Source organism: Rhinoraja longicauda, chromosome 3 (genome assembly GCF_053455715.1).
Source record: "Rhinoraja longicauda isolate Sanriku21f chromosome 3, sRhiLon1.1, whole genome shotgun sequence".
NCBI classification, from domain to species: domain Eukaryota; kingdom Metazoa; phylum Chordata; class Chondrichthyes; order Rajiformes; family Arhynchobatidae; genus Rhinoraja; species Rhinoraja longicauda.
The window spans coordinates 86589125-86610361 of NC_135955.1; the positions used below are offsets into that span (position 1 = coordinate 86589125).

The 21237-nt window shown below is 41.4% G+C and overlaps 1 protein-coding gene across 1 annotated transcript; it reads right to left on the bottom strand.

The window, feature by feature from the left end:
- Positions 1–4628: 4628 nt before the first annotated feature.
- Positions 4629–21231, bottom strand: ak6 (adenylate kinase 6). The gene is made up of 5 exons (XM_078397054.1): positions 21151–21231; positions 10827–10919; positions 9961–10019; positions 7166–7311; positions 4629–5293 (listed from the first exon to the last, which is right to left on the bottom strand). The coding sequence occupies exons 1-5, from the start codon at positions 21179–21181 to the stop codon at positions 5104–5106; spliced, it is 519 nt and encodes a 172-aa protein (XP_078253180.1). The 5' UTR covers positions 21182–21231; the 3' UTR covers positions 4629–5103.
- Positions 21232–21237: the final 6 nt, after the last annotated feature.

Here is a 21237-nt window from a genome sequence, read left to right on the forward strand (position 1 = left end):
CTGCAACCAACTACACCTTACACTTTACCTTACACCACATCCCCGGGCACTTTCCCCTGCAACCGCAGGAGATGCAACACCTGTCCCTTTCCCTCCCCCCTCAACTCCATCCAAGGACCCAAACAGTCTTTCCAGGTGAGACAGAGGTTCACCTGCACCTCCTCCAACCTCATCTATTGTATCCGCTGCTCTAGATGTCAACTTCATTACATCGGCGAAACCAAACGCAGGCTCGGCGATCGTTTCGCTCAACACCTTCGCTCAGTCTGCCTCAACCAACCTGATCTCCCGGTGGCTGAGCACTTCAACTCCCCCTCCCACTCATAGTCTGACCTTCTGTCATGGGCGCCATAGTGAGGCCCACCGGAAATTGGAGGAACAGCACCTCATATTTCGCTTGGGCAGCTTGCAGCCCAGCGGTATGAACATTGACTTCTCCAACTTTAGATAGTTCCTCTGTCCCTCTCTTCCCCCTCCCCCTTCCCAGTTCTCCCTCTATCTTCCTGTCTCCACCTATATCTTTCCTTTGTCCCCCCACCTGACATCAGTCTGAAGAAGGGTCTCGACCCGAAACGTCACCCATTCCTTCTCTCCAGAGATGATGCCTGAACTGCTGAGTTACTCCAGCATTTTGTGAAATAAATACCTTCGATTTGTACCAGCATCTGCAGTTATTTTCCTACCTTACACTTGTCTGGTCCTCTTCACAATAGATGGACGGAGGAGGTGGGGGGGGGGGGAGGATCTCATTGAAACCTACCAAATAGTGAAAGGCTTGGATAGAGTGGACGTGCAGAGGATGTTTCCACGAGTGGGAGAATCTAGGACCAGACCACAGCCTCAGAATAAAAGGATGTACCTTTGGAAAGGATGTTCCTTTAGTCAGAGGATGGTGAATTTGTGGACTTTATTGGCATAGGTATTTTTAAAGTGGAGATTGACAGATTCTTGATTGGTAAAGGTTTCAAAGGTTACAGGGAGAAGGCAGGAGAATGGAGTTGAGAGGGAAAAATAGATCAGCCATAATTGAATAGTGGAGTAGATTTGATGGGCCAAATGGCATAATTTTGCTCCTAGACTTATGAACATGAATACTTTGGTTCTTTATCTCTTCCACTTCCTGTGGCAATTCATTCTTTCCATATTTTCCCCAATCTGCAAACTTTTTCACATATATATTTTTTTCATTACTCCACACACACGGGCCTGACAAATATTGCCAACAGTTTCTGCTATTAGTTCAGAAGTTTATTAATATTCTATGAATCATAAACCCAGCAACTCCTTTGGAAAAGGAAAGCTTCTATCATGCAGAGAAGGTATTCGGCACTTTCATATCCCTGTCCAGGACATCATTACAATTTTAACTGTGACATAACATTAAGTCCTCTGAACAAAACTCTGTACGGAGTTTGTACGTTCTCCCCGTGACCTGCGTGGGTTTTCTCCGAGATCTTTGGTTTCCTCCCACACTCCAAAGACGTACAGGTATGTAGGTTAATTGGCTGGGCAAATGTAAAAATTGTCCCTAGTGGGTGTAGGATAGTGTTAGTGTGCAGGGATCGCTGGGCGGCGCGGACCTGGTGGGCCGAAGGGCCTGTTTCTGCACTGTATCTCTAAAATCTAAAAATAAATAAGACATTTGACCTCTGATTTTTCCCTTACAAATTAGAGTCAAATTCCAAACTGCAGCTTAAATTCTATCTTCATATTCATTGCATTGCAATGACTTTTTCCCCCAAATTGTATACTTTCTCCTTAACAAAGACACTGGCAGCTTGGTAATGTCGGGAATTCTAATTATGTTTAACTCTTGATTATCCTGGTTGAGGTTCGCATCTCTTATAGACAGTGCAAAAACACATAAAATGCAAAACACAAGGCATATTAAAAAGATGTGTTGCAAGGTACTTCATTTGTTTATTTAAATACTGTTTGCCTTTGCGTTTTATAATGGTATCCTTTTTCTTGCCTTTCCAGCACTTCAACTTCCATTTCGTCAAAATTATATTTTCATTTACAAGGGTTTGCAGGTTTATTTAGTGTGGCTCCCCAGTTTAGAAGGGTCTCAACCCGAAACGTCACCCATTCCTTCTCTCTAGAGATGCTGCCTGTCCCGCTGAGTTACTCCAGCTTTTTGTGTCTATCTTAGAATACAATGTAATAAGCTTTAAACATTGAACAAGTTTTAATATATTTATTGTATTCACCCTTGCTATGCACATGGAACAGTACAACATAGGCCCTTCAGCCCAGAAAGCCCATGCAGCACATAATTTAAACTAATCCCATGTGTCATTCTGTGTGTGGAGAAAAAAAAAAAACTTGCCTGCATATACCTTTAAATCTTTCCCCTTTTATCCTACAGTGAAGATGGTTGTGAAAAATTGCAGCAGGATCTTGCTCGATTGGCCAGGTGGGCTGAGGAATGGTTGATGGAATTTAATATAGAGAAATGTGTGGTGTTGCATTTTGGTAAGTCTAACATGGGCAGGACCTACACAGTGAATGGTAGGGCTCTGGGGAGTGTTAAAGAGCAGAGGGATCTAGGAGTGCAGATGCATAGATCCTTGAAGGTGGAGTCGCAAGTAGATAAGGTGGTTAAAAAGGCGTTTCGCACATTGGCCTTTATAAGTCAGAGTATTGAGTATAGAAGTTGCGAGGTCATGTTGCAGTTGTACAAGACATTGATGAGGCCACTGCATTTAGCATATTGTGTTCAGTTCTGGGCACCATGTTACAGAAAAGATGGTGTAAAACTGGAAAGGGTACAGAGAAGATTTACAAGGATGTTGCCAGGGCTAGAGGGTCTGAGCTATAGGGAGAGGTTGAGTAGGCTGGGACTCTCGTCCTTGGAGCACGGGAGGACCTCTTATTGAGGTGTATAAAATCATGAGAGGAATAGATTGGGTAGAAGCACAGTCTCTTGCCCAGAGTAGGTGAATCGAGGACCAAAAGACATAGGTTTAAGGTGAAGGGGAAAAAGATTTAATAGAAATCTGAAGGGTAACTTTTTCACACAAAGGGTGGTGGGTGCAGAGGAGATAGTTGAGGCAGGGACTATCCCAACATTTAAGAAACAGTTGGACAGGTACATGGATGGGACAGGTTTGGAGGGATATGGACCAAACGCGGGCAGGTGGAACTAGTGTAGCTGGGACATGTTGGCCAGTGTGGCCAGATTGGGTCGAAGGGCCTGTTTTCACACTGTTTCACTCCCTGACTCGAACAGGAGTCAGTGTTGAATGATCCCAGACTATTCCAAAATTCATGTCATTGAAAGCACCTCTAATGACAATAAGGTACACCAGGTCTGGTTTGATGAAAATAACCAGAAGTACCTGTAATTGTGGAACGAAAATGCAAAGTGTTCTTGGATTGGAAACTTTTATACATCTCATGCAAAACAGTTCCACAGGCACCTGAAGGTTCAATAAAAAACCATATCCTGAACAATAGAGGGAAAGAGTGGAGGCATGCAGTAACTAACTGATAATCATGAAAAAAGCAAATTCTTCAGCGCTGTCAGGACAGTCTGTGGTCCAACACATCTCCCAGTTGCTTCATTGTTGTCAGTTTCATATCAGGGAATTCCCTATAGAAACAGAAAATAGGTGCAGGAGGCCATTCGGCCCTTCGAGCCAGCACCGCCATTCATTGTGATCATGGCTGATCATCCACAATCAATAACCCGTGCCTGCCTTCTCCCCATATCCCTTGATTCCACTAGCCCCTAGAGCTCTATCTAACTCTCTCTTAAATCCATCCAGTGATTTGGCCTCCACTGCCCTCTGTGGCAGAGAATTCCACAAATTCACAACTCTCTGGGTGAAAAAGTTCCTTCTCACCTCAGTTTTAAATGGCCTCCCCTTTATTCTAAGACTGTGGCCCCTGGTTCTGGACTCGCCCAACATTGGGAACAATTTTCCTGCATCTAGCTTGTCCAGTCCTTTTATAATTTATATGTCTCTATAAGATCCCCTCTCATCCTTCTAAACTCCAGTGAATACAAGCCTAGTCTTTTCAATCTTTCCTCATATGTCAGTCCCACCATCCCAGGGATCAATCTCGTGAACCTACGCTGCACTGCCTCAATTACAAGGATGTCCTTCCTCAAATTAGGAGACCAAAACTGTACACAATACTCCAGATGAGGTCTTACCAGGGCCCTGTACAACTGCAGAAGAATTCCTAGACTATCTAGTAGTACTAGTATATCTAGAATTACTAGTCTATCTGCAGACTATCTAGCTGTTAGAATATAAAGCCCTTAATGTAGGAATAAATTACAATTTAATTTGTCAAGCATTGGTCCCTTTTGTTTTCTTCCAACACATTCTATGGTTGAGAATTATGTCTGATATAGGGAGCCAGGAATTTGTAGGAGGATATGGGGGAGGGATCAGACAATGCAGAGGAAGGTGCAGATTTAAACCCAATGTTTGTATTCTGTGCATCTTTATGTCAAAAAATAGATTCAATTTGTCATGATAATTCCAATTTCAGATAAAAATGTTCACACCTCTGTTGCTTGGTTGTAAATATTTATGGTTGTAAGTTGAATAAATGGAATAAACTGAAGCAATTGCATAATGCATAAGAATATTTGAAGTTCATTTTACAACAGTTTCAATGAAGAATGCCCAAAGTGACACCCTTTTTTTATTTATTAAGAAATAACCCAATTACATTTCAAAGGTTAAATTACAAAAAGATATATAATACACATTGTATGATTTGAATTATAATTTTAACTTTCTTTTCCAAAGAACAAGCAAGATATTTGGCTTAAATGTCTTAAATGAAAAAATATTAAATTTAAATGAATGGTCACATTCTCATATTGGTAGATGTCCACGTCTTGGTTTAAGAGTAAAATATCTGCAATGATTATCATATAATTCCATCCCTAAATATTTATCAAATAAGTTAATTTTCATATAGCCTACATGTTCTTTGTGTTTTCCACTGCTTAAATTACCAGTGCCTTTTCACAATTTTAGAAACAGACAGTCCAATGCAAAAACCTATCTCAGCATATTAGTTTCAATTTGTGCCAGCAAACAAGCTTCTCAGGACAAAACCTTCCATAATTGGCAGTGTTTAATTGTTATCTTTCATCCACTGTTCGACCCACGGTATAATTTGGTCTAAGTTTCCTTCCAGGTCCTCAGGCGTGTTGCTGGGCAACTGATACACAATCTCCTTTCGATAAGATTCCATAGCCTCCTCATATATGGTCTGGAAAATCTCACACTGTATGTTGTCCTGAAGTTTTTTTCCACTGTATCCCCTGAATAATGAACAAATATTGTGATGACTACAATAAAAGAAAGACGTTTTGAGCAATGTAGCTTGATTTGTTACTTTAATGTTATAAATGTTATAAAAAGTTATAAGCAACATGAAAAAAGAAAACATTTGAGAGTTTTGGAAAAATAATTTCTAGAATGCTCTATATATATACATTGTTTCAATAATGGGATAGTTCACAACAATATACTTTTATGAGAAAATTAAAAACAATAAAATTAAACAAATTATTTCCATTGTCAGATGTTTTTTTAATCCCTAAATTAAGGAATTTAATCATTATGTTTTTCAAATGATCATGGACTTGAAACACAAGAGACTGCAGATGCTGGAATCTGGAGCAACAGACAATATGCTGGAGGATTGACTAGTATCTGGGCGTGCAGCGGGTGAGGGTGGGGGAGTGTGAGAAATGGTGATGTTTCGTGTTGAATCCGTGCACCATGGCTGAGGGTGGAGAAGGAAGATAGCCAATACAGAGGCGAGGGGGAATGGTGAGAGTGGCTCCAGTCGGTGAACAGAGCAGAGGGAGAAGGAAGGCAGGCAGATGGAGCCAGGTAGGAGGGGGGAAGGGATGGAGTTGGGAGATAGAGGCAGGTGGATGACAGGTGTGTACATTTAAAGTTTTTTGTACGTAAACACAGCAAGTGGTGGGTGCCTGGAACTCAATGCCAGGGGTGAATGGCGGAGGCAAATACGATTGTGGCATTAAGAGGTTTTTAGATAGGCACATGTATGTGCATGGAATGGAGTGTTATGAACCAAGTGCAAAGGAGAATAGTTTAATCTGATATCATTAGTTTAATCTGATATCATGTCGTCATGGACGTTGTGGGTCAAAGAGACAGTTCCTGCGCTGCATTGTTCCATGTTTCTATCTTGCGAAGGTAAAGATTACACAGGTAGCATTGTTCCATGTTTCTATCTTGCGAAGGTAAAGATTACACAGGTAAAAATCCTGGATCAAATACTACACTTTTGCTTGACTAAAACGAAGGCAAATTGATGGGTTAAATATTTAACCAAGAAGGGGCGCGGCGGTAGAGTTGCTGCCTTACAGCGAATGCAGCGCCGGAGACCCGGGTTCAATCCCGACCACGGATGCTGTCTGTACGGAGTTTGCACATTCTCCCCGTGACCTGGGTTTTCTCCGAGATCTTCGGTTTCCTCCCACACTCCAAAGACGTGCAGGTTTATAGGTTAATTGGCTTGGTGTAAGTGTAAAAATTGTCCCTCGTGGGTGTAGGATAGTGTTAGTGTGCGGGGATCGTTGGTCGGCGCGGACCCGATGGGCCGAAGGGCCTGTTTTCGCGCTGTATCTCTAAAACTAAACTAAATCACTCAACTGAACCACTTGGATATGGTGTGTTCAAGATTCATAGGCCAGTGGGATAGTAGAAACATGTGAAGTAAATATTCTACTTGCCTAATTGGAACAGCATGAGTAGTAATTGTGGAGATATCGGTTGACAATCTAGAATTATGTCCATATCTGTGCCAAATAAAACTAATCTTAATTAAATAAGTGGTTTCATTGGCAGGGATCTTGCAATAGAAATAGGACAAGTGAAGTTGGATACTTTCTTCTAATTAATACTCAAAGTTGTTTCTGACAGTATGAAGTCAAAGCAAAACTGGGTCAACTCTGTTGTCGTATGCATTGTACGAGTCAATTATTAGACTATAAACAAGAAACTATAGCCTTGAAAACAATACTCACTACCAAGGCACTTGCCTCACCTTTCCCTGCAACCTCCCGAAGACCAACTCAACAAATAAGTAACATGGGGAAATAGTACATGAACACCAAGCTATTTTAGGAACACTTTAGACGAATGAACATAACAATTACCTGCTTTCTAATCGGTCATACAAAATTGAATTATCTGTTCGAAGGACAAAGATAATGTGGAACCAGCGCTCTGGAAAGAAGTCACACCCATGGTAATCGACAATTACTCCACCTTCACTCATTTTCTCCTCAAGTTCATCAATCACCTGCAAAGCAAATTCCATTTGGAGAAAGATTTGTCACAATAAAATGGTGGATTACATGCACAAAATCTCTCAAAATACAAACAAGAGGATCATCGCCAGTTCACCACTATTTGCTATCGTATTCTAATGAAACCCAGTCTCTACAGTGGTTCATTGAAAAAAAGTTCAATGGATTAATGAATAAATGCATTAGCCCGAGTCTGGTCCATGCAGAGCAGAATTGTCACAACCCCAATTCAGCTTCAAACCAGAGACATTAGCTGTTATTTTTATGAAGGCTTTACATTTTAAGGCAGGTAGAAGCGATGGAGCAGAATGAAAGGCCAAGGGTAGTTGAGGTGTGGATTCACAAGGAATTGCACCGGGTGGCGCTGTCAACGATGGCAACCTCGCCAACAGTCTGTCTGTTTTTTGTTATTTTTAGTGTGTTTTAAAAAGTATGTGTTAATGTTCTCTGGTTTGTTTTATGTGGGGGGGGGAGGGGTTAGGGGAAACTTTTTTTCAATCTCTGACCTTGCCGGAGATGCGATTGTTTTCCGGATCGTATCTCTGGTCGCTCTGCGGCCTAAAATCATGGAGCTGGCAGCTTTGCTCGAGACTGACTTTGAGCCCCACCGCGGGGCTGTGGACGTACCATCGGAGCATGCGATCCCTTGCCTGGGATTGAATCTCCAACCGCGACCTGCGGGTTTCACCATCGAGGAGCTCGCAGTCTCGGGTAGAGATTGATGTCGGGAAGCTCCAAAGTCGCAAGAGGTTCGACCAGCTCTGACCCGGGGTCCGATCCCCCGATGCTGGAGCTTGATCGTCCCAACGCGGAGGGCCCGACTACCACCTACGGGAGCCAAGATCGTCCCGTCAACGGAAAGCTCGAGGCCCCCGACCGCGGGAGGACAAAGAAGGGAAGAGATTGAACTTTTTTTTTGCCTTCCATCACAGTGAGGAATGTGGAGGAGTCACTGTGGTGGATGTTTATGTTAAAATGTATTTTGTGTGCCTTGTTGCTTTTTATTGGTGTGACTGTATGACAAATCAAATTCTTTGTATGTCGCAAAACATACTTGGCTAATAAAGTATGATTATGAATTGCAAATGCTGTTTTATAAGATGAAAACAAAGTGTTAGAGTAACTCAGCAGTCATAGTATCTCTGGAGGACATGGGTATGAGACGATTCAGGTTGAGCCCCTTCTTTGAACTGTAGTAGCGTTGGAGAAAATTGCAAAAGAGATGGAAGCAGGACAATGCCTGGTGAGTGACAGGATACAGGTGAAGGGGGGTTGATTGGCAGATAAATGGACAAAAGCTGAGATGAAAAGGAGTCAATCTGGTACACCAATCTGTCAATCAACCCCCCCACCCCCACCTGTTATTTTCCAGGCTTTATCCCACCCCCAATTATTTTCCAACTTTCTCCTCCCTACTACATCTGAAGATGGGTCCCAACCCGAAATGTTACCTATCTATATCCTCCAAAGATGCTGCCTGACTTGATAAGTTACACTAGTGCATTACCGGGTCTTAAATTGTGTTGTAAAGTAAGTTAGTTTTGCTCATGACCACATTGAAGAGCAAGCACATCAACAAAACTAACTTACTTTACAACACATTTAAGACCTGGTAATGATCAGAAGCATGTTTATTTCCATCAATCCTTGCATCTAAAATACAAAGTGTAGGAGTAACCCGTCGTCAGACTGCTGGGCCAGCTAAGAAATAAAGAGTGGCTGGAACAAATCTTGTTCACTTTTAAAAAAATCAAATGTTGAAGCCAAAATCTCACCAGAAACAAAGAAAAACTACATTATTATTGATGGAGGACAAGGAAAAAGATCTAAACTTCCAGTTTTACTCCATTTAAATTAAAGGAATAACTAAAAACTAGATAACAATTTATGTTTATCTCTTTGCAACCATGTGTAAATAAAGGAAAGGATTTCAACTGTCTTGGGTCCGGGATTAGACTTTGGAATTTCTTAAACCTGACATGTTTTGATTGAATAAATCAATCCATGAATACAAAATAAATGGAAGTGAAAGGATTCAATGCATTTAAAAAAAATCAATTTATTTTGGGTTATAGCATGGTTGTACCACAATACTTGTTAAAGTTTGTTTTCTCTAGACAGGCAACAATGCAACAAAGTTAGTGGTAATACAGTCAAATTTATTACGCCAGGCGGGAGTGGGGAGGTCAGCACTGGGTGTCTTCAGACACCCACAGAGCTCACCTTGTGTCCCACTCTAGAAAACAAAGGACAAAACAGTTTAGTTATATCTTTACCTTATCAGTGAATGATGTGACACATCTCACATCATGCCTATACAAGGTAGTAAAGGAAATAAGACCATGTCCATATAAGGTATTAAAAAGTCATCAGTAGGTCAGCTTTTTTTTCATAATAAAGCAATCTCAGCTTTTTTTTTATTTTTAGCAAAGCCAAGTAAAGGTCAGTTTTTTAATTAAAGTACGTGCTGTACTTCCCACGGTTAAACACATCTCACCCCCTTTCTGCTTAGCTAAGCAATTTACAATGTGCAAAGAAGCAGGCATCCATTTTGTGACCCGTTTCTTTAAAATTTATAATTACTTTAACTCTTCAAAATCAATTCATTTTGGGTTACAGCATGGTTGTACTACAATACTCACCCCATCTTCATCCAGAATAGGACATGAGTATTCTTCATCATAACCGTCATATAGCTGACCTTTGCAAAAATATTAATAAAAATATTGATCAGAAACATAAATTCTGAGAGAAACCCACGAAAAAGTCACAAATATTAGTCATGCACTGACACATGATACAGTACCTAAAATCATGAGAAATGCTACACATTCATCTGGAAGAACAATTATCGTTTTCCACAAAACTTTTTCTCAAAATGCAATACATCTATCCAATCAGTTGAACACAACAAACCCCAAGTTAAAATAAGGAATTCAATCAGATAAACTGAAATAAATCAGCCATCCACTTGCAGAATTAATTGCGTTTTTCAGAACCAACATTTCATCACTTTGTGCTTAAATTACTATTCAGCATCCTGAAATTACAGATTTCATACATTTAAAAACATATATCACTTTTCAAAACACAAACATCAGAAGCAATTTGTCCAAATGCTCTTAGTCTTTTCTGCAACTTTTGAAATTTAAGTGCAGAGCAAACATTTTAACAGAGCTAAATAAATTTATGATAAACAACATTCTCGAACACCAGCTTTATTTACTAAAAATTAGTTGTATGATGAAATGCAAAATTTTGCTTACCAAGATTGGAAGTATATATTCTGCAGTATCAATCCCTTTTTTTAAATTCAGTTTTTAAGGATTACTAATACTGTTAAGAGGTTTAGATTTTTAGAACAGTTTACCATCAGATGTCATAATAAATGAAGCATGCCAAATTCAGCTCTTGATTCAGCTTAGTTATAAAATGCTCTGGTCATTAAAAATCTGTTCCAGTAATTTGCAGGTTAATATTTTCACACTGTATATAAACCTATGTTCACCTTCTTTTGCCAGTTCACCCACATTCACATATGTCAGTCCAGTTCTTCCAGCTAACTCTTTACCAAGGGTGGTTTTTCCAACACCTGGAGTACCTGCCAACACAGCAAAGATAAACACTGTTGTGACCTTTTGTTAAAACATGCCTGTGCAAATTGAGCATGAGCAAATATATTCCTTAAGAAACACTATTTACTATGTTCATGTAACTAAATGAATGGAGTTTCCACAAAAGCAAAGATTAATCTATATGAAAAAAGTGTTGACCTTTAAAAATAGATTCAATCGTATTTCTGTTTACTCAGTCTCACCACCTAATGCATTTACCTCACTCACTTTTACTATCACCTGCGATGGTCACTTACGGTACATTAGAGCTGTATTTATCCCAGGAGTGAAAATGGTCTGCCAAAAGTCATAAAACACAACAAGATACATGAAATTAAAGTGACAAGTGGAAAGTCCAGGATTGACAATATGCAAAGATTGGGGGTGGGGGGGGTGGCGTTGTCAGTCTACCACACGACAGAAGGGGAAGGAGTTGTACAGTTTGATAGCCACAGGAAAAAATAATCTCCTATGGCGTTCTGTGCTGCATCTTGGTGGAACCAGTCTGTTGCTGAAGGTGCAATTCCCCAAATTATTACCCATCTTTGATCTCCCAAATGCTACAGATGCATCTTTGAGTGGAACCAGAATGCTTTAGCCATTAAAAATCCTCACCAAATGAAACAGCCCTTGCTTCAAGCAAGACTGAGTCAATATTCAGGCATGGGTTGATAAGCAACAGGTAATGTTTACACCTGAAAGTACTGGGCCATAACCATCACGAACAAGAGAAAAGTTAACTCTCTACCCTCAACATTCAATGGGAATTTTATCGGTGAGACCCACCCCATTAATATTTTAGGGTTACCACTGATCCAAAACACAACAGGACCAGCTTTGTAAATAATGTGGTTGCAAGAGCAAAGCAGAGGCTGTTTATCATGTTGCATGTGACTTCATTCCTGACTCATGGCATGTCAGGAACATGATGAAATACTCCCCAGCCACCTGAAGAGGTGCTGCATCACAACTTCAGAAATTCAACACTAACCAGAGCAAAGCTGTCTGATACCACATCAACCACCCTAAATGTTCATTCCTTTCAACACTGACATAAAACAGTTACAATGTACACCACATACAAAATGGACACCAATTACTTGAGGGGCCTTTCCCAAACCTGCTTCCTCTACTGACAAAGATAGCAGGCACATGGGGACACCATCACCTGCAGGTTCCCCTCCAAGTCACACACTCTTCTGCCTTTGAAAAATATTTACGATATTTCATTGTCACTGGGTCTAAATGGCCATTTATGCCTTTCAGTTTCCACCACCTGCCAGGGCAGGGAATTCCAGAGATTCTCTATTCTCTCCAAAAATAAATTTCAACAGACCTCAATTTCAAATGCCTCTTCTCTAAAATCTCTACATCCATCCTGTAATAGGGTGATCGATCACAGAGACATGGCTACAAGAAGACCAGGGCTGGGAACTGAATATTCAGGGGTACACAACGTATAGAAAAGACAGACAGGGCAGAGGGGGTGGGGTCGCTCTGTTGGTAAGGAATGATATTCACTCCCTTGCAAGGGGTGACATAGAATCAGGAGATGTAGAATCAGTATGGATAGAAATGAGGAATTGTAAGGGTAAAAAGACCCTAATGGAAGTTATCTACAGGCCCCCAAACAGTAGCCTCGACATAGGGTGCAAGTTGAATCAAGAGCTAAAATTGGCATGTCGCAAATGTAATGCTACAGTGGTTATGGGAGATTTCAACATGCAGGTAGACTGGGAAAATCAGGTTGGTACTGGACCCCAGGAAAGGGAGTTTGTGGAGTGCCTCCGAGATGGATTCTTAGAACAGCTTGTACTGGAGCCTACCAGGGAGAAGGCAATTCTGGATTTAGTGTTGTATAATGAACCTGATCTGATAAGGGGACTCAATGTAAAAGAGCCATTACTCTACAAATTGAGAGGCAGAAGGGAAAATCGAAAGTGTCAGTATTACAGTATAGCAAAGGGTATTACAGAGGCATGAGGCAGGAGCTGGTCAGATTTGACTGGAAGGAGGTCCTAGCAGGGAAGACAGTGGAACAGCAATGGCAGGTATTCCTGGGAACAATGTAGAAGTTGCAGGATCAATTTATCCCAAAGAGGAGGAAAGATTCTAAGGGGAGTAAGAGGCACCCGTGGCTGACAAGGGCAGTCAAGGACAGCATAAAAATAAAAGAGAAGTATATCATAGCAAAGAAGAGAGGGGAGCCAGAGGATTGGGAATCTTTTAACAAGCAACAGAAGATAACTAAAAAGGCAATACAGGGAGAAAAGATGAGGTACGACGGTAAGCTAGCCAATAATATAAAGGAGGATAGTAAAAGCCTTTTTAGCTAATGTGAAGAGGAAAAAAATAGTCAAGGCAAATGTGGGTCCTTGAAGACAGAAGCAGGGGAATTTATTATGGGGAACAAGGAAATGGCAGACGAGTTGTACCGGTACTTTGGATCTGTCTTCACTAAGGAAGATACAAACAATCTCCCAGATGTTCTAGTGGCCAGAGATCCTAGGGTGATGGAGGAACTGAAGGAAATTCACATTAGGCAGGAAATGGTGTTAGGTAGACTGATGGGACTGAAGGCTGATAAATCCCCAGGGCCTGACGGTCTGCATCCCAGGGTACTTAAGGAGGTGGCTCTAGAAATTGTGGACGCATTGGTGATCATTTTCCAATGTTCTATAGATTCAGGATCAGTTCCTGTGGATTGAAGGGCAGCTAATGTTATCCCACATTTAAGAAAGAAGGGAGCGAGAAAACAGGAAATTATAGGCCAATTAGTGACATCAGTGGTGGGGAAGATGCTGGAGTCAATTATAAAAGACGAAATTGCGGAGCATTTGGATAGCAGTAACAGGATCATTCCGAGTCAGCATGGATTTACAAAGGGGAAATCATGCCTGACTAATCTTCTGGAATTTTTTGAGGATGTAACTAGGAAAATTGACAGGGGAGAGCCGGTGGATGTGGTGTATCTCGACTTTCAGAAAGCCTTCGACAAGGTCCCACATAGGAGATTAGTGGGCAAAATTAGAGCACATGGTACTGACATGGAAAGAAAATTATAAGCAAATATAAGGAACAGCACCTCATATTTCGCCTGGGCAGCTTGCAGCCCAGTGGTATGAACATCGACTTCTCCAACTTTAGATAGTTCCTCTCTTCCCCTCCCCCTTCCCAGATCTCCCTCTATCTTCCTGTCTCCACCTATATCCTTCCTTTGTCCCGCCCCCCTGACATCAGTCTGAAGAAGGGTCTCGACCCGAAACATCACCCATTCCTTCTCTCCTGAGATGCTGCCTGACTTGCTGAGTTACTCCAGCATTTTGTGAATAAATACCCTGGATAGAAAATTGGTTGGCAGACAGAAAGCAAAGAGTGGGGATAAATGGGTCCCTTTCAGAATGGCAGGCAGTGACTAGTGGGGTACCTCAAGGCTCGGTGCTGGGACCGCAGTTATTTACAATATACATTAATGACTTGGATGAAGGGATTAAAAGTACCATTAGCAAATTTGCAGATGATACAAAGCTGGGTGGTAGTGTGAGCTGTGAGGAAGATGCTATGAGGTTGCAGGGTGACTTGGACAGGTTGTGTGAGTGGGCGGATGCATGACAGATGCAGTTTAATGTGGATAAGTGTGAGGTTATCCACTTTGGTGGTAAGAATTTAGAAGGCAGATCATTATCTGAATGTGTCAAGTTAGGAAAAGGGGACGTACAACGAGATCTGGGTGTCCTAGTGCAACAGTCACTGAAAGGAAGCATGCAGGTACAGCAGGCAGTGAAGAAAGCCAATGGAATGGTGGCCTTCATAACAAGAGGAGTTGAGTATAGGAGCAAAGAGGTCCTTCTGCAGTTGTATAGGGCTCTAGTGAGACCGCACCTGGAGTACTGTGTGCAGTTTTGGTCTCCAAATTTGAGGAAGGATATTCTTGCTATTGAGAGCGTGCAGCGTAGGTTTACTAGGTTAATTCCCAGAATAGCAGGACTGTCATATGTTGAAAGACTGGAGCGGCTAGGCTTTTATAGACTGGAATTTAGAAGGATGAGAGGGGACCTTATCGAAACATATAAGATTGTTAAGGGGTTGGACACGTTAGAGGCAGGAAACATGTTACCAATGTTGGGGGAGTCCAGAACCAGGGACCACAGTTTAAGAATAAGGGGAGGGCCATTTAGAACGGAGATGAGGAAAATCTTTTTCAGTCAGAGAGTTGTAAATCTGTGGAATTCACTGCCTCAGAAGGCAGTGGAGGCCAATTCTCTGAATACATTCAAGAGAGAGCTAGATAGAGCTGTTAAGGATAGCGGAGTCAGGGAGTATGGGGAGAAGGCAGGAACGGTATACTGATTGAGAATGATCAGGCCATGATCACATTGAATGGTGGTGCTGGCTCGAAGGGCCGAATGGCCTACTCCTGCACCTATTGTCTATTGACATTGCACACAATACTCCAAATGCGGCCCAACCGAAGCTTTATATAAATGTAACATGACTTCCTGACTCTTGTATTCAATGCCTTGACCAATGAAGGCAGGCATACCATACATTTTCTTTACAACTCTATTGACATGTGTTCGACTTTCAGGGAACTATGGACCTGGACCTTAAGATCCCTCTGCATTTCAACTGTATACCGTCTCCTTATATTCGACCTGCCAAAGCGCAACACTTCACACTTGCTTGGGTTAAACTCACTCCACCATTTCTCTGTCCATATCTAATTCCCGCTGTATCCTTTGACAGCCTTCCTCACTGTCTGCAACTCTACCAATTTTGGTGTTGTCTGCAAACTTACTAACCAGCCCATCTACATTTGCGTCCAAATCATTTATATATAAATACATATCACAAACAACAGAGGTTCTTCCACACATCCCTGCAGAATACCACTGGTATAAGAATCCTGCCAGAATAACACCACCACTCTCTGGGTTATTAATATATATATTGGCCAACTACAGGCCAAGAATTAACTCCACTTGTTACCTTGTTCCAATCTGAAATGAGCCCGTTTATTCAAACTTTTTCCTATAATGCAGGCAGTTTCCAATCTATTCTAATACACTTACTCCGTCACTGTGCACATTTAATTTATGCACCAGCTTAATATGGAGCAGTTTCTCAACTGCTTATCTGAAATCTAAATACATTACATCTACAGTTGCCCCTTGCCCCTCTGTCAACTTTCCATGTTACCTACTCAACAAATGTGGGCAAATTTGTCAAACACGATTTATCAAAACTAAACATGGCAATTGTGTTCCTTGTTCGAGTACTCTCATTTTCCCTTTATCTATTTCTTCATCATCTTATGCTGTTTAACATTTTATTTGTGGTTACTTCTCAGATCCTGCCTTGATCTCTTCCAAAACCACTACACCACTTCAAAAGATTCAAAATTTTTTCAAAGGAAGTACCGGGTGATCAAAACAAAAGATAGAAGGTAGAATTTCAGAATAAGTTAGCAGGGAAAAAAATCTTATGAGTTTCTACAAATTACTTAAATAAAGATTACCAACAGTAAATGCTATAAAGACATAAAAATTATAATGAGGAATAAATGGTTGAGACAATAGCCAAATATTAAATGTCTTCATGATGAAGGCACAATTAATGAAGTAGAAACAATGCAGAAAGGTTCAATAACTTGAGAAACTCAAAATAATTACTTTCACTAAAAGATAATTGAAATTAAATATTTTTTTAATATGTTACATTTGCACTTGAACTAATATGTTCCCCAAGATACTAATGTAAACTGATCTAGTTAATGTTTTTGTGTTGGTCTATCAAAATTCAGTAGATTCTGAAATAATTCCTGCAACTTGGAAAGTACCAAACATAATATGAATATGGGAGAAAATCAAAAAACAAATACCAATTAGCTTGATGTCAGTTATTGACAAAATGCTGAACCATTATGATAGTATGATTAACGAATCAAGATAGTGTAATGGAAAGCAAGGTTTTTAATGATGTAACCTGCTAAGTAGTTAAGGAGGAACCAGTGGATGTAATTTATCTCGATGTGCAGAAAGTCTGCCACAATAAACAAGGGCTTGCATGGTTTGGCAATAACATATTAGCATCTATAAAGGAATGATGGAATGGCTGAGAAGGAATAACCTGGTCTTCATCTGACTGGCAGTCTGTTCATGACAAGATGCCATAAGGTTCAGTACTGTGCTTTCAGCTCAACACTATTTATATTAAAGCTTCAAATGAAAAGTTAGTGCAATATTTCCAAGTTTGCAGATGGTATAAAATTAGACTGGATTATCAGCTGCAAGAACAAAAGGAATATTGATAGGTTAAATTATTCACTTTGATAGAGCTAATGAGGAACTAATAAAGGTGGGTGAAGGAAGGTATTCTGGTGAAGATAGACACAAACTGCTGGAATAACTCAGCAGATCAGGCAGCATCTCTGGAGAAAAATGGGTGATGGTTTGGGTCGGGACACTTCTTCGGTCTTCTTCAGTCTGAAAAAGGGTCCTGACCTGAAACATCACCCAACCTTTTTCTATAGAGATGCTGCCTGACCTGCTGTGTTACTCCAGCACTTTGTGTTTATCTTTGGTATAAACCAGCATTTGCAGTTCTTTGCTTCTACAAGGTATTCTGGTGTACTGGTTCACAAAATGAAGAGTCAGAGAAAGAGGACAATTTACAGGATCAGTCATCATCTCTGCAATTTCTTGACAGTCTTGGGCAAATCTGTTCCCACACCAAACTGTAATACAATCTTCCAGTATGCCTTCTATAGGGGCATCTGTAGAAATCTGTAAGAATCACCGGAGACGTGCAGAATTTCCTCATTCTGTTCTTGGTTGTCACATTAATGTGGATGGTCCATGACATATCATTGGTAATATTAATGCCAAGGAACTTGAAGCCCTTAACCATTTTCATTTCTCCACCATTGATGGTGGTTGGAGTATGCTTCCTGAAGTTAATAACTAGCTCCTTCGTAATGCTGATATTAAGGGAGAGGACATTCTTGCTATTGAAGGAGTGCAACGTAGGTTCACGAGGTTAATTCCCGGAATGGCGGGACTGTCGTACTTTGAAAGACTGGAGCGACTGGGCTTGTTTACTCTGGAATTTAGAAGGATGAGAGGGGATCTTATTGAAACATAAGATTATTAAGGGATTGGACAGGCTAAAGGCAGGAAACATGTTCCCGATGTTGGGGGAGTCCAAAACCAGGGGCCACAGTTTCACAGTTTAAGAATAACTAGGCCATTTAGAACGGATATGAGAAGGAACTTTTTCACTCAGACAGTTGTGAAGCTGTGGAATTCTCTGCCTCTGAAGGCAGTGGAGGCCAATTCTCTGGATGCTTTCAAGAGAGAGTTAGATAGAGCTCTTAATGATAGCGGAGTCAGGGATATGGGGAGAAGGCAGGAACGGGGTACTGATTGTGCATGATCAGCCATGATCACGGTGAACGGTGGTGCTGGCTCGAAGGGCCGAATGGCCTACTCCTGCACCTATTGTCTATGTCGCTAAGTTCTCCACCTCCTTCCTGTACTCCATCTTGTCATTGTTCACGATTTGGTCCACCACAGTGATGTCTTAAGAGGGGCCTGATGTACAGGCAAGACCTTTTTGCTTACCAAAGAGATCGAGACCAGGCAATATACATTTATATAATTGATGGAAGAATTAGAGATACGCTGAGAAAAGGCAATTACCATGCAGTGTGCAGATACTAAATTGACACCCCAAAATGCCAGCAGAGGCACATTTGGAAAGGACAAGAAGGACCAAGTTAACCGCAATAAAACAAACGCACTGTACAGAAATTGCAAAATTTATCTTCTAACCCAATGTTTTGCCTACAAACTTCGCATCTTGGCTCCACCTTATGCTAATTAATCGCACACCTTTCTCCGGTCAACTCCAACCTTGGTTCAAATATGAATGACTCACCATCAAACCTGCTTTGAACAAAAACTCATCCAAAAACTCCATTTCAAGTATGACAATTACTAATGCATACTGGTGAAACACTACAACATGTCTGCAGATTAAAGCACTTTGGTGGTGTTGCAAAATCCGCATGCCTCAAATTATATGACAATTCCAAAGAAAAAATTCTCCAGTTTCGCTTAGGTTAGTTCAGAGAGATAGCATGGAAACAGGCTCTTCGGCCCACTGAATCTACATTGATTTAGAAGGATGAGAGGGGATCTTATCGAAACATATAAGATTATTAAAGGATTGGACACGTTAGAGGCAGGAAGCATGTTCCCAATGTTGGGGGAGTCCAGAACCGGGGCCACACTTTAAGAATAAGGGGTAGACCATTTAGAACAGAGATGAGGAAAACCTTTTTCAGTCAGAGAGTTGTAAATCTGTGGAACTCTCTGCCTCAGAAGGCAGTGGAGGCCAATTCTCTGAATGCATTCAAGAGAAAGCTAGATAGAGCTCTTAAGGATAGCGGAGTCAGGGGGTACGGGGAGAAGGCAGGAACAGGGTACTGATTGAGAATGATCAGCCATGATCACATTGAATGGTGGTGCTGGCTCGAAGGGCCGAATGGCCTACTCCTGCACCTATTGTCTATTGTTTATCAATAATCACCCGTTCACAATTGTTCTATATTATCCCACTTTCTCATCCACTCCCAACATACTAGGTACAATTTACAGCGGCCAACTAACTCACTCGTCTTCAGGACGTGGGAGGAAATCGGAGTACACAGAGGAAACCCGCGCTGTGCTGAGAGAACATGCAAACTCCAAACAGACAGCACCTGAGGTCAGGAACAAACTCAGGCCTCTGGTACTTTGGTGCAACTCTACCAGTTGAACATAAATCAGTTGAACAATGTGTTGAACATAAATCAGTGTTTAATTAAGTCCTTTTTGGTACTAGACATTTAAATTTTCATCTCACAGAGCGCTAGAGGAACTCAATGGATCAATCAACATCTGTGGATGTAACAGACGGCATTTCAAGACAGGACCCTTCTTCAATCTGAAAAAGACGTTGTCTGGCCCGTTGAGTTCATCATTGTGTTTTGCTCAAGATTCCAACATCTGCAGTTCCTTGTATCTCCCTCTTAATTACCATCTCCGTGGTTTCTGTTCTCCCGGAGTCTCAGAAACATCCTTCCACTTAAATTTTCCCAGGACTTATCTATCTCAAGACCATCACAAAAATCAATGTCTCATATGTGCTAATATTTCCTTCAGCATGGTGTCAATTTTCAGAACGTTAACCATGATGTTAAGGTACCATACCAAGTGAGTGCCTGGAACACACTGCCAGTTGTGGTGGTGGAAGCAGATGGAGTGTGGCGATTGAGGGGAGATCTGATAGAAGTATAAAACATTGAGAGATATAGATAGTGTATACTGTCAGAACCTTTTTCCCCAGGGTGGAAATATCAAAGACAAGAGGCCATAGTTTTAAGGCGAGAGAGGCAAAGTTGAAAGGAGATGTGCAGGGCAAGTTTTTTTTTTTTTTAACGCAGTAGGCCATGTTTGCTGGAACATGTTGCAGGGGGTGGTGGACGTGACAAAGACTATAGTGGCAAAGAGGATTTTAGATGGACACAGGGACATGCAGGGATATGGATTATGTGCATTCAGGGTATGTAGGTTAATTGGCTGGATAAAATGTAAAAATTGTCCCTAGTGGGTGTAGGATAGTGTTAATGTACGGGGATCACTGGGCGGCACGGACTTGGAGGGCCGAAAAGGCCTGTTTCCGGCTGTATATATATGATATGATATGATATGATAGGGAGAGATTATTTTAACGTGGCATCATGCTCGACAGATATTCTGGGCCGAAGGGTCTGTTCCTGTGCTGGACTACCCTGTCTTCTCAATGGAAAACAGTTGTTCTTAACTAAGTTTGTGCTCATGTTTAGTTATTCTTTTGACCAGGTTCAAGGTGAAGGGAAAAGATTTAATAGGAATCCAAGGGGTAACTTTTTGGACACAGAGGGTGGTGGGTAGATGGAACAAGCTGCCAGAGGAGGTAGTTGAGGCTGGGACTATCCCATCGTTTAAGAAACAGTTGGACAGGTACATGGATAGGACAGGTTTGGAGGGATATGGATCAGGTGCAGGCAGGTGGGACTAGTAGTGTAGCTGGGACATGTTGGCCGGTGTGGGTAAGTTGGGCCTGTTTCCACACTGTATCACTGTCTGACTAAAGTACGGGAGAGGACGAGGACGGGGACGGGGACGCTCCTACCTGTCACCAGAACATTCGGACGCTTCTCCATTTCGCCGACACGAGCCACAGTTCCCGAGGTCCTCACTCACCCCCGGCCCCTCTCCC

What these genes read in the sequence shown, in the direction of transcription:
- ak6 (XM_078397054.1), bottom strand. Translation starts at nt 21,181, where the DNA reads ATGGAGAAGCGTCCGAATGTTCTGGTGACAG. An exon ending in GGGTGAACTGGCAAAAGAAG is followed by an intron (nt 10,020 to 10,826) that starts GTGAACATAGGT and finishes ATTTTTGCAAAG; the next exon opens with GTCAGCTATATGACGGTTAT. An exon ending in TATGACCGATTAGAAAGCAG is followed by an intron (nt 5,294 to 7,165) that starts GTAATTGTTATG and finishes TTCATTATTCAG; the next exon opens with GGGATACAGTGGAAAAAAAC.